The sequence below is a fragment of the Mauremys mutica genome, chromosome 1 (genome assembly GCF_020497125.1).
Source record: "Mauremys mutica isolate MM-2020 ecotype Southern chromosome 1, ASM2049712v1, whole genome shotgun sequence".
NCBI classification, from domain to species: domain Eukaryota; kingdom Metazoa; phylum Chordata; order Testudines; family Geoemydidae; genus Mauremys; species Mauremys mutica.
This window is the reverse complement of record NC_059072.1, coordinates 356750180-356763816: the sequence shown is the minus strand read 5'-3', so window position 1 is coordinate 356763816 and position 13637 is coordinate 356750180. Positions and strand designations below refer to the sequence as shown.

General features: G+C 42.8%; 1 protein-coding gene across 1 annotated transcript in view; it reads right to left on the bottom strand.

The window, feature by feature from the left end:
- CLPB (caseinolytic mitochondrial matrix peptidase chaperone subunit B) overlaps positions 1-13637 on the bottom strand; it is a 127749-nt gene that overhangs the window by 27656 nt on the left and 86456 nt on the right. Inside the window, exon 7 of the mRNA XM_045023055.1 lies at positions 9999-10113. Coding sequence (XP_044878990.1) covers positions 9999-10113 — 115 coding nt within the window. The remainder of the gene's footprint in view (positions 1-9998; positions 10114-13637) is intronic.

Sequence of the window (13637 nt, the reverse complement as noted above, 5' to 3'; positions counted from 1 at the left end):
ACAGCCTAAAATACTTTTAAGATCGCAGGGGAGAATAACGGTAGCAGAGGTAAAGGCAGGCAGGATGAAAAATGGAGAGAAAATGAATGATCTAGAGCAGTGGTCCCCAACCTTCTAGTCTGGCGGGCGCCAGACGAAGGACCGTGGGGGCGGTCAAGCATCCACTGAAATGCCGCTGAATTTCGGCGGTATTTCGGCAGTGATGTCTCTCGATGACGTCGCTTTGGGGACTCCTGATCTAGAGTTTTGGGGCTCTACTGTGCTTTTAAAGTGAAATTCTTGCTTTCAGAGTAGAACTTCACTGTACAAGTGGCACTGTGAGGCTCCATGTTTATTGTCCTTCAGTGATTTCCATACCAAATACACTCCGTTTTATTATTTCTGACTGCCACCCCAGCAAATACAATCTGGGATCTGAGAGTCAAGCTGGGCTCTTTCCTCCTCATCTGCCCATCTCTCTTAGGGTCTTAATAAAAGTTCTGCAGGTCAAATTCTGCTCCCAGCAATCCCAATGCCGCACCTTTGCCTCCAGGTATAACTGACAGGAACTCAGTAAACAATGCTATTGCTGATGCACAAGAAAGAAGTGACTCCAACTCCCTTTCCTAGAACTTGATTGTCTCCACAGTGCTAGCAGGAGGAAGTGGATAGCAATCACTATAAATAAGCAGTTATGAAATACAGATAATTGATAAAGGAAGCTAAAGATATCAGTGAAAAATCTAGGGCCAGTATAGTTAAGGACAATAAGAAGGAATTTTAAAAATGTATCAGGAAAAAAAGCCATCCTAACAGTAGTACAGATAAGGACGACTTTCTAGAGGATAAGGGTAGAAAATTTTTAATCTTGATACAGAAAAGGCAGAATGTTCAATAACTATTTCTATTCTATGTTTGAAAAGAAGTTGGATGATTTATTTATAGCTTATAGCACTAATGAAAGCATTTCTATTCCAACATTAACTAGGAAGAGTGTAAAAAGCAACTGATAAAGCTTAAACATTTTAGATCTGCAGGAGTGGATCATTTGCACCAAAGATCTTTAAAAGATTTGGCTGAGGAGCATTCTGAACCATTGATGTTGATATTTAACAAATCTCTTCACACTGGGGAAATTCCTAGAGGACAGGAAAAAAACAAATGTTGTGCCAATATTTAAAGACGGGACAACCCAGATAACTACTGGCTGGTTAGCCTTACACTGATCCTGGGCAAAATCATGGAAATGCCAATGTGAGATGCAATCAGTAAAGCCTTAAAAGATGCAGCATAATTAATGCCAACAAACATGGATTTATGGAAAATAGGTCTTATCAAATGAATCTGATTGTTTTTTGATGAGATTACAAGTTTGGTTGATAAAGGTAACTGTGTTGACATAAGAGAGACTTCTGTAAGGCATTTAACTTAGTACCACATGACATTCTGATTTACAATATTACCGCTATACAGAATCAAGACAGCACATATGAAATCAGTTAAAAACTATCTAACTGATCGATTTAAAGAAGTAATTGTAAATGGGGAATTATCATCCAATAAGGGGTGTTTCTAGTGGGGTCCTTCAGGGTTCTGTTCTTGGCATAATGCTATTTAGTATCTTTGTCAATTATCTGGAAGAAAACAAAATAATCACTAGTGAAGTTTATAGGTGACACAAAAATTGGTGTATTGGTAAAATAATGATAAGGAGAGGTCAGATTTATAGCGTGATTGGGATCACAACTACAACAGGCTCTTTTGGGAGTGTTATTAAACACTCACACTTCCCAGGTGGTTGAATGTACTACATCTGACCTTGGTCTTTATCGTTCACATAAGAACATAACAAGGCCATATTGGGTCAGACCTAGTCCACCTAGACCAGTATCCTATCTTCGGACAGTGGCCAATGCCAAGTGCCCCAGAGGGAATGAACAGAACAGGGAATCATCAATCATCAAGGACCTATCCTCCAGGAACTTATCTAGTTCTTTTTTTAATTGAGAAATACTTCCCTTTGCTTGTTTTAAACCTGCTGCCTATTAATTTTATTGGGTGACCCCTAGTTCTGGTGTTATGAGAAAGGGTAAATAACACTTCCTTAATTTACTTTCTCTGCACCAGTCATGATTTTATAGACCTCTATCATATTCCCCTTTAGTTGTCTCTTTTCCAAGCTGAAAAGTCTCAGTTTTATTAATCTCTCCTCATATGGAAACTGTTCTATACCGCTAATCTTTTTTTTTTTTTTTTTTGCCATTTTCTGTAGTTTTTCCAATTCCAATATATCTTTTTTTGAGATGGGGTGACCAGAACTGCACGCAGTATTCAAGGTGTGGGCGTACCATGGATTTATACAGAGGCAATATGATATTTTCTGTCTTATCTATCCCTTTCCTAATGGTTCCTAACATTCTGTTTGCTTTTTTGACTGCCGCTGCACACTGAGTGGATGTTTTCAGAGAACTATCCACAATGACTCCAAGGTCTCTTTCTTGAGCGGTAAAAGCAAATTTAGATCCCATCATTTTATATGCATAGTTGGGATTATGTTTTCCAATGTTCATTACTTTGCATTTATCAACATTGAATTTCATTTGCCATTTTGTTGCTCAGTCACCCAGTTTGTAACTTTTTGCAGTCTGCTTTGGACTTACCTATTTTGAGTAGGTTTGTATCATCTGCAAATTTTGCCACCTCATTATTTACCCCTTTTTCCAGATCATTTATGAATATGCACACGAGAGGTCAAATAATGTGGGTGGATTTAAACAAAATAAAAATAAAAAATCGGATGGAGACTATTATGGCCACCACCACCATTGGCAACTATGCCAGTTAAGATAATAAGTGTACTAAACTCTTGCATCAGAGCACAAAATGATTACCTGCCGGGGTCAGCATATACAACACTGCACAGACAATTGGGTTCACTGTGGTCATGTTTTCACTTCTCTCTGGAGCAAGTTCCTAGACTAGATGGACAAATGGTCAGCTCTCATATGGCAAATCCCATGGGTATCTGATACAGCCACAGATCTGGTTGTGTTACTGTTTGGAGAATATTGTGTTACTGTTTGGAGAATCATAAAATGAGGGATGATGATTTTAGACTGAAGTTCTGGTTAGAAAGCTAGAAAGAGTTTCATTGCAGTGAAGAAACTCAGTCATTGCAGTGAAGAAACTCAGCTCCTGTAGGTTATTTAGAACAACCTAGAGTGGAATGTGTCAAAGTGGTTTTGTATATAGCCTTAAAATAATGATCATAGTCCAACTAAGTAACCTAGCCACACAAATCTAACACGAAAGATTCAGGTCAACTAGAAAGAGAGATTGCAACAAGGAAGCCATGATTCTAAGCAGCTGTCCACCTATCCTCTAGTTGGTGCTGGCTGCTGCACTGCTTAGCTATGACAAAAGGAACAAAGAGGTCATCTCAGGACGGAGTGATCCTCAAGCAACCCATCAATGCAGGGTTGGGAAGATTAAAACTTCAGTGGCAGGCTCAGAGAGCAGCACCCTGGATGACATGGTGTTCCAGGTGTTCATGCCACACGATGTATTTGCCCACCACGTTATGAATTTTTCATCAACATTCATGCAGGAAATCCATATTTTGGGCGGTGATGCCTCCTTCAGCGCTGAAGATGTGAAGAAAATTCAGGTACTGCTGCTTTACTGAAATCTCACAAAGAAATCCAAACCCGTTGCAATGGGAAAGGATGATGATGATATCTGAGCCTTCTTTCTGGAGCCATTTCCAGCATCACTGCAGAGCTCTTACTTAATTTCGTACATCTGTAACAGTGTAACCGTGCTGCTGTGTCTCTGAGAGGCCCTTCAGCTCGCTATTGAACTGATAAATTCACTGTATTACTTTACACAGATCAATACCCCAGCAGTTATCAGGGGTTGATGTGACCGAAATTGGTTTCAGCCAATTTGTGAGTGTAATAAATGTCCATTTATCAAATCAATTCATTCAGTGGTGCTTCTTAGACTGTCCACATTCATGGGACCACCAGGGTGACTCTCTTCAGGTGTGTGCCAACTGCAGGGTCCACCCTCCATCTGGTGAGCTTCTGAATCTACTAACAAGGGTATTCAGGAGCCCTCAGATTTTGCCAGGTTAGAAGTTTACTGCAGGATCTATAGCAATCTGAACTGAGCCACTCGGTGAGCACAACACTGCTAACTGTGCCAAGCTGTATGGAGGTTGTGAGATATGGAGGAAGAGAATCCCTTTTACTGGATTCTGAGTCTCCCACTTGTCTTGATTGGTTGGGAGTTGTTCTGAGGACTAGAGAGCTCAGTGCACACTTAAGATAGTCATGCATGTGCAGTCAATTCCCCCACAGTCGAACCCTTAACAAGACAGGTACTAAGCATGCTCCAGTATGGGATTTGCAATTTGTCCCTATCAAAGCCATTTTCCTTGGGATCAAGGCCAGGTGCTGCTCCAATTCTTTCCTTTATCGGATGGCAACTTTCAACCCTCAGATATCTTAGCTGTAGGACTGTTCAGAAAGGTCATTGTGTAATTTTGTAATATGAACAGTGGATTTTCTCTCACTCCCCTTTCATTCAAAATGGCTGAAGAGTATTTGCTCAAACTTAAAAAAAACCTAAACACAAGAGGCAAATCTCCTTTGGGCAGAACCCAAAGAGGGAAATTTTAGTCCTGAAGGTTCAGAAAATCAACAACTGAAAACCATGGCAACCTTAACTATAAATGATTGCTACCAGGCACCCAACGTATTACTATTAATATTATATACACACACACAAACAATTACGTATTGTCTACCGAGAGGATGTGAGGACATGAAACAGAAAATACACATTTTTTTAAGGAGCTCTCACCCTTTGCTATATAATCTGAGAAGGGATCCCTTCTTGGGAATCACCAGAGCATGCAGTGAATTTACCCGTGTCTGTATGTTTGTGTGCAAGGACAAACAAGAGTTGACCAGAGCCAGAAGGAGTGCAGTGATTTATTGAAGTGCCCTGGAAACATAATCATAAACCATTTAGTTGTTCATTTGCATGAGCGCTTGTAGCATCTAGGTCTTTGTCAGTTTCTAACATTACAGAAGAGACCTGCTTGTTTTTTTCTTGGATGTTTCAGTGCTACCTGAAATTCTCCAGTTTGCATTAAAATACATCATAGAAAGTAGGGAGTATCCACATCTGTACAGTGTAGAGCATCACTTAAATACATTTACGCTTCCTCCCTTCCACAGGGTTAAACTGATCAGCAGATTGGAAGACAGGAAGGAATTTCCCCATTCAGAGTACTGGCAGGAACAGCGGACAGTTAGGGTTTCCCTCCTTCCCCTGGAGCGGTGAGCAGAGATCATCTGTCAGGATCCGCTAGGTGTAATCCCACACTATCACAGTCCTGCCCTGGTCCTTCCCTTCTTCTAGAGCAGAACAGACAGTGGAGATGTAGGACTGAGATATAATTCTATGGAAGATCAAAGAGGAATACTGCTTCTTCATTCATGACGACATAGTGAATCAGGTACTGTACCCGTCTTAGTTCTACTACAGGAGGCTCAAATACTATATAAGAGATAATCATGCAGTTGCAAAGAGCAAACCAAACCAACTTCCTTTACTCTCATATTAATTCTTTTTCCTGCTCTACTCGTCTCTTCCAGCTTCCGGTTGTGCAAACTGCACCAATCCGCCAACCCAGCCTCCTTTAGCCCCTAATTTCAGAACGGCTCTATTAGGTGATGGAAGTTGCACATCAGCAAGTGGGTGTGAGTCTGAAGAGAGTGCACTTGAGTTTACTGGAATCTTTTATTCCAAATGAGAATGTGCCCTCACATAGACTGGCACTGAAAGAACAAGAGGTGAGAATTAAAACAAATTTAGTCAGTTCAGAGGAAGCTTCTGAACACACAAATTAATGTAACTTGCATGCTTAGCGCAGCAGCAGAAGGTGCGAGATTCAGTGTTTTAGCTTCACTGCTCTCCTCAGAATCTGAGCCCCACTGCTTCTGAAACCGGCTCCTAGACCGGTGCTCTAAACCCCATTCTCTTTTTCACTCTGGGATGGGAGTCTCTGGAGACTGTTGGGATCATACAAGAGGCACTGAATCAAATCAGATGATTACATTAAGGAAGAGGTTATAAATTAAAACCTAAACATATCAGCTAAATTTGGTAAATCTTAGGAGACATTGTATAGTCTGTCTCCTAGCCAAAGAACAAAACATGCACTGTATCCGCGGTGGAAAGCAGAAGGGCACACTGATTCCGTAAAGTGGCTGCAGAAATAACTGAACGATGAGCACTCAGAAGGCTAACTGCTGTCTAAATTCAACATTACTGAAACAAAACAACAAAAAAGGGGCAGCGTGGATATCAGTCTAATATCCCGAGGCTGCTGGGGTACCTAGCGCATTCCCTATAATTCAATAAGAGAAGCCTCCATAAAGGCAACTGCTTTAATGTGCACAAACACCACCTGTGTCAGAAACAGGCACTACCCATTAATCAAAGCTTCCCAATTAGCCCATACTGCTGCCTCCAGGCACAGCCGTAACCGTTCTCAAAACAGGGAAGGTGTCTGTTGTGTTAGCACTGGGAGAGGCAGCTCTTCCATGGGCTGCGAGGGCCTGTCTTTGTTAACGATATTGGTATGGTTTTGTATTTATGATCATCAGCTGCACGCGCCTGTGTTCTGACCTTAGCTCTGTCTCACCTTATTGTCCTATTTCCAGACACTGAATCTGGGTGACGGAATTGTTCAGGGAACTATTAACAGGATATGGAGGCTTTCGGGTCTGGGTCAACGTATCAAATCCAGCCCAGGTTGCTAGTAACTGAAAGTCATTATTGCCTCACAGCTTTTCAGGCAGCCTGTGTGACATGAATTGCTTGTGATCAAACTGTTAAAACACACTGAATGGTACTAATGCAACTTCACCCACTTGGGGTGCCAACTGAGAGGCCACTTGCAGTGTGACTGTCTCTTATGTGCTTTGATCAGCAGTGAAATAATTAACACTACACATTTAAATTCTCTTGGCTAGGCTTCAGAGTTACCACTCCTTCAAACAAATATGGGCACTTCACACCTCTCAGAGCTACTGTTTCTGCTGTCTGCAGACTCAGGAAGATCACACTGGATCACATTTTAAAGATGTTTTTCACAACCATAAGGGCTAGAATCCTACATTTTTTTTTCTCTCTTTTAAAACAATGAAAGCATAGACTCTGGAGCACAAGACATCGCCACAAGGGGAAAGTAACAGCTCTCTGAGTTGCCACAAACTGGCCTAATTCGACCCCTGGGGACTGAGGGGCTCAGTCCTGCTCTGAGTGTGACCAATAAAAGGTATGAAAACAGTTACACACATAGGTAAAACTTTTCAATGCATGTCACTTGAGAGACTCTGCACCTACATGTGGAACCCTTGTAGCTCCAGAACTATAAACCGCTGGGCTCAGCAAGAGGCATCTCACACAGCTGCAGCGTTTGTTAGAAGAGGGACGTGAAAATAAAACACACAAACAATTAATAATATGAACTATGTGGTAAAGGACATGGGTAATCTTCAGAGAACCATCATCACAGGACATCAATGACCTGCTCTCTAAAGACATCCTTCCTAATGGATTGCCTCTCATCAACATTAAAAAGACTCCAGGACTGTCTCTAGGAGACTGTGGGAATCAGTGAACATCGTGGACAATTTTATTTTTCTTTTTGGTAAATGAAACAGGTAAATTAGCATCCATTATTTACAGAAATGGGCAAAACAAATAAAGTCATCACCCAAAATAAGTGAAGTTTTAGAGGTGGTAAGAGAATTTGCAACACCCTATTCAAAAAATAAGTTCGGTAACAGCGATTGCCCAGTGCTGTTCTATGACTGCTAGTTATATACCCCTTCCTTTCCCTTCTATTCTGTATATGTTCATGTACTGCGCTCATCACGGTAACATCTGAGCAACTTCCACTAGTGTGTTAAGCCAACACATCTGTCAGGTGTTGTCTGTTTTTTCATCCTCTCTCCGGGGGAAAGTCTTGTCTTGGTAGGCTTTTATTTAATTTTTAAAAATAAATGTACACATTGCTAAACGTTAATGTTAGAGACGGCAAAGTCAAAGAAATATATCTTGGTCTTGGAGTGGAAGGTGGTGAGGTTGGTGATGGCTCTTGGGGGGTTTCATTCCACAGTTCATTCCCTAAACAACTCCTCTCCCTACTTGGTATTCACAGCCTGGCAACGTTTGTAGACAGTTTCCACCTCAGCCTGAGATCTTGTCAGATCTAACAAATTTAACAGAGTCAACCTTGAATGGTCCCTTGCAATATTTGTTAACTACTTAGGCTAAACAATCTGTTCAACCTTGTATTTAGTTGTGACACTCTGATTAAGTTTCCCAGACCTGAAGAAGAGCTCTGCGTACCTTGAAAGCTTGTCTTTCTCACCAACAGAAGTTAGCCCCGAAAAAGTTATTACCTCATCCACCTTGTTTCTCTAATAGCCTGGGACCAACACAGCTACAACAACACTGCATATGATGGGAGGCATTCATGGCACTACAGACACTAGAGCTGATACAGACTTATTAAGTCACTTTGTCCAGTCCTGGTCTGTGCAGGACTGTTCCCTGAAGTGTGTTTTCTGATGCTTTGTCCAATCTAGATTTAAAGTATTCCACATAGTGAAGACTTGCTTTGGGAGACTATGCCACAGCTTTAACAATCTTATCATCAGACCCTTTTCTGATGCTCAGCCTACATTTTCCCTTTCTTAAGTACTCTTTGGGGGGTGAGGGTGGGGGGGAGAAGAATCCCAACAACTCTCCAATCCTCAACATTTTGCAATGCAAAATAAATGAACTAAATCCTTGGTGTTAGCAGCCTTAGATATCTGTAGGCAGTGCTGTAGGAAATGAGGTTTCTGATATTATTCCCCTTTCTATTGGTATTCAGTCAATTCCCCACCAAGGGATAAGGTGTCTGGAAAATTATCAAGAGTAGGCACCCTCCCCACTTTTCTGCTGCCTACCATTCCAGCAGGACTGTACGAAACAGTCCTCCTTGTGACTCTCCCATGTTCTAGGTACATCATGATGCCTCAGTGAGACTGAAATGAAATGATGGGGTGTTAAAAGAGCACCACTACACGCTGGAGGAGACAAGATCTAGCGCTGAGGGTAAGCAGTGGAACAGTTAATCTGGAAGCCCCACTAACAAACCAGTCAACAAGAGCGCACAGAAAATCTATTCCTGTGTAAAAACGCCTCCTTGAGGTCCCATACTGGAATCACGATACATCTGATCCAGAAAGACGAGATATTAGTCCACATTTCAATGCCAGTCAATGTCACTCCTACATTGGCCAGATGAACCAATGTCCCCACCAAACCCCGCACAAGAACATGAGAATGGCCATGCTGGGTCAGATCCAATGATCCATCTAGCCTGGTATCCTGTCTTCTCATAGTGACCAGCGCCAGATGCTTCAGAAGGAATGAACAGAACAGGACAATTTCGAGAGATCCATCCCCTGTCGTCCAGTCTCAGCTTTTGGCAATTGGAGGTGGAGCCGGAGATTGTGTGTCTGACCACCTTAGCTAATAGCCATTGATGAACCTATCCTACATGAACTTATCTAATCCTTTTTTGAAGCCAGTTATACTTTTGGCCTTCACAACATCCCCTGGCAAGGAGTTCCACAGGTTGACTGTGTGTTGTGTAAAGAGGTATTTACTTGTGTTTGTTTTAAACCTGCTGCCTATTAGTTTCTTCAGGTGACCCCTAGTTCTTGTGTTACGTGAATCCCAAGTCTCTTCAGGCAATGAGCAGGAGCCCTCTGCAGCAATGAAAAACCTACTGGGCCTCACTGTGAATTAGGCACCCATCCCATCTCTGCACATCAGTTCACCGCAATAATCTGGTAGGAATTAGTCCAGGATCACAGGTTTAGGAAATACTACATGCTCTCTTTTTTGTGGGATGTAGAACAATTAACAGTAACTGATCTTACCAGCTCCCACTGTTGCTATGGCATTCTCTTGCCCAATGATATGCTCTTTTAGCCGCTGCTCCAGTGGAAATCTGCGTCGTTCCTCTAACTCTCTTTTACGCTGCTCCTCCTGGAACTGTGGAAAGGAAACAAATACTATGAACAAAATATTTTTTCATCAAACAACAACTAATGTCTATATAGTGCCTTTCACGCAAAGGACCCTAAAATGCTTTGCAAACATATATATGAATTATACACAGGGATCACTTCTCCTAATCACTGAAAACAGCTGTATGTGGGGTGGGACATGGCAGTTGTTAACAGCACCCAGTGCAACACTGTACACATTTAGGAAAGAAAATGAGAAATACTGTATCTGGGAGAAAATGAAGGGGGGAATTTAGGTGGCAGAATGTAATTAGCCAAGCTGGATTTTACCTGGGCGGTCTTTAATGACTAGGAGTGATCAGAAACTTAATTGTGCATCTCAATTGAAAGATGGCACCAATAGATGGCACTTTGCTATGCCAGTGATTTAGCACTGAGTGGGACGAGCACTTCCTAGTAAATCGCCCCGCCATGTAATAACAAGCGTGAGCTTGCTTATCTCAATAAATAAAAATAATAATTACTAATATCTGGATCTTCCTTAGCATCTTCTATTCCAGGGTCTCGACACACTACTGAATTAAGCCTTACAACAACCTGTGAAGTATGGAGGAGCCATTATTATCCTATTTCATGGACTGGAAAAATGAGGCACAGAGCAGCTAAACTCCAAAGATCCCAAAGGGCTTTGCATATACATAATGTACAAAGGAGTCATGGACAGAAGTTTGTTTACTTTGAGTATTTGCCTTCTTTCAGCTCCAGTTCACAAGGAAATCAGTCCTGCTCCTCTCGCATGAGGAGCTGGGCCCAGGGATTCATGCATCTGTCCTCTCTGCACCCTTACTGAAATGTGCTGAAAACAATGTCAAGTGTCCAGCTGGTGCATTGTGCAGCTTCCCACCTCCTCCTTCATGGGTTAGGCCACCGTGAGCCCATCAGGCCTGTGCTTCAGTCCTTCCACTGGCTCCCAGTCCCCTTCCCCTGACAGTTTAAGGCCTTAAAATCATTAACAGATCCAGTCCCAGCTACATTAGACACCGTGCCTCCATCTCTGAACCACCAAGCCAGCGGTACTCCTCCAGAACGAGGCAGATCACAAAGCCGAGAGCGAGATGTGGAAATGAACTTTCAGGAGATTAGCTGAATCCAGGCTCTGACAATCTTTAGGAAATGCTGTGAACGTTGAGAAAGCCTTTCCCACCATGACCAAAATGACATTCACAGCTGCAACTATCCTCTACTCCTCCACTTGAAATTGAAAAAAATCCAACTCTGAACACAGAGTCTATAACTTGGCAAAAAGAGAAGAACCAGAGACCACATGAAGTCCACTAGGGATTTTGCTATTGCCAGTCAAATTTTACATGGAAAGTGCCCAGAAACTGGTGATGGGCGACAGCACAAAAAGCCTACGATGGATCAATTGATAGGGTCTTTTCAACATGAAAGAAGCTGACAAACATCTACATATGAGAAGACGACAAAACTTAGAGCAATGTTTTAAAAGGTATTTTGCAAAGGTGTCGGGAGGAACGTCCTATTTAAAGGGGGTTCTGTCAGGAGACTTGAATTGGTCAACTTTGAGTAATTTGAGCAGACATTTCCCTTTTAAAATCCCCATGTTACAATTCACAGGTGTAGGGTTCTTAGCCCTGGTTTCCTGGTCAAGAACCTGGAGTACACTGTGGCTCTCTGAATTCCCCTGGAACTTAATAGGAAAAAATCTGCCTTTCCAGTGAGCTTGCACTGGGGGAAGCTGTGACAATTAGAAACAAGGAGAACAGAAAGGCCTGAAGAACATAGCAGTGATGCTTTGAAAATCCCAGTGACGGGGCACCCCGTTGTGACTGGGTATCCAGGTAGCTTTGACACCCAGTACTGATAGCAGTTTTCCAAAGGACAAACAAGGCCAGTTTTCTGCTTTGGAAATTCTGCTTATTGTCTGACCATCCAATTCCTCAGCAGAGCACCAGAGGTGGCCGTCTGCACATCCCTCTGCATGTAACTTACTGAAGGTCAACAAGTGAGTCAGTGGGACCCCGGCTAACACGCCTGTGCTCTAACCACTAGACAATTATACCTTGTTGGTACGCTGAAAACACAGCACCCTAATAATAGACTTTGATGCAATGCAGAGATTTAGCTAAAAGGGAACACCTGGGATTCTGACTGGTGTACAATCTAAGCATTTAAACTGTCTTCTGAAGGGGACACTCTCACAACAACAGCCGAACTCTGCTGCGAAAGCTGCAGCAGCCAGAGTGGATAAAACACATCAGCCGGTTTGCCAGTGTTTCCCTGTTATGGTAGTGACCCTGACAGAAGTTAAAAAAAATAAATAGCAAACAATCCAATTTTGGCTTCTGCTATCAGTCTACTGTATAACTGAGAGATCCCATCAGTCCTGATGTTTCATATGGAGCAATAACTTCACTGCTGATCCCAGTGGAATGACACATGGAGGATAGAATCCAGTGTGTCAACTGTGTATCTCCCGCAGGCTTCATATATATCACCAGGCTCAAACTACTGCAGCTCCTTCTATATATCTATGTCTTTCTATATATCAGGACAAATACTTTTTTTTTTTTTTAAAGCAGTGTGAGGAATATAAGCTGTGCTGGTGGAATCCATATGATCCGTTCTGGTTTAGATGTAAAAGGAAGGGAGTGCACAACAGGAGAAGGAATGGAATGGACTGTGGCGCTCGTCTCTTTGGGAACCGTCTCCCTCTGGAAGACCAAGACCTGTGACACATGGTGTTAGAATTTAAAACATGAGAACACAAGAGATTCGGGGAAGGAAGCGAGACTATTCAGCTCATGAAGAGAGTCTGCACTTATTAACGTCACCACGAGCAAAGACAAGCCAGTGCTTTGCAGAATCCCTCTCGTTACCTCTGCCTGAGCATCTTTCCAGGGCAGGCCACTCAAAAGAGGCACCACCGTGTTGAGTGAGAGCATGCCCACTTCTCTCTTCTGAACCAAATTCTGTCTTGCATTATTGTGCTCCACCCCCTCGTCCTATGACTGAAGCGGTGTTTGAAACAGGAAAACACTTAAGTTACACTGCGACTGGATAAACAGGGCACTCAGGCTCCCCACAGCTACAATGCTTAATGCAGTGCTGATGAGCCCATTGGGAAATGGATGTGAAAAGGGTCCTACCAAATTCACAGCCGTGAAAAACATGTCATGGACTGTGAAATCTGGTCTCCCCTGTGAAATCTGGCTATTGTAGGTGGCGTTGCTGCCTTCAGAGCTGGGAGCCCGGCCAGCAGCCGCAGCTCTCTGGATGCCCAGCTTTTAAGGCAGTGCCACCACCACCAGCAGCACAGAAGTAAGGGTGGCATGATATGGTATTGCCACCCTTACTTTTCCACTGCTGCTGGAGTCAGCACTGCCTTCAGAGCTGGGTTCCTGGCCACCAACCGTCACTCTCCGGCCACCTAGCTCTGAAGACAGTGCAGAAGTAAGGGTGGCAATACAACAACCCCTCTACAATAGCTGTGTGCTTCCCTCCACCCCTCGGTGACCCTGTTTTGAG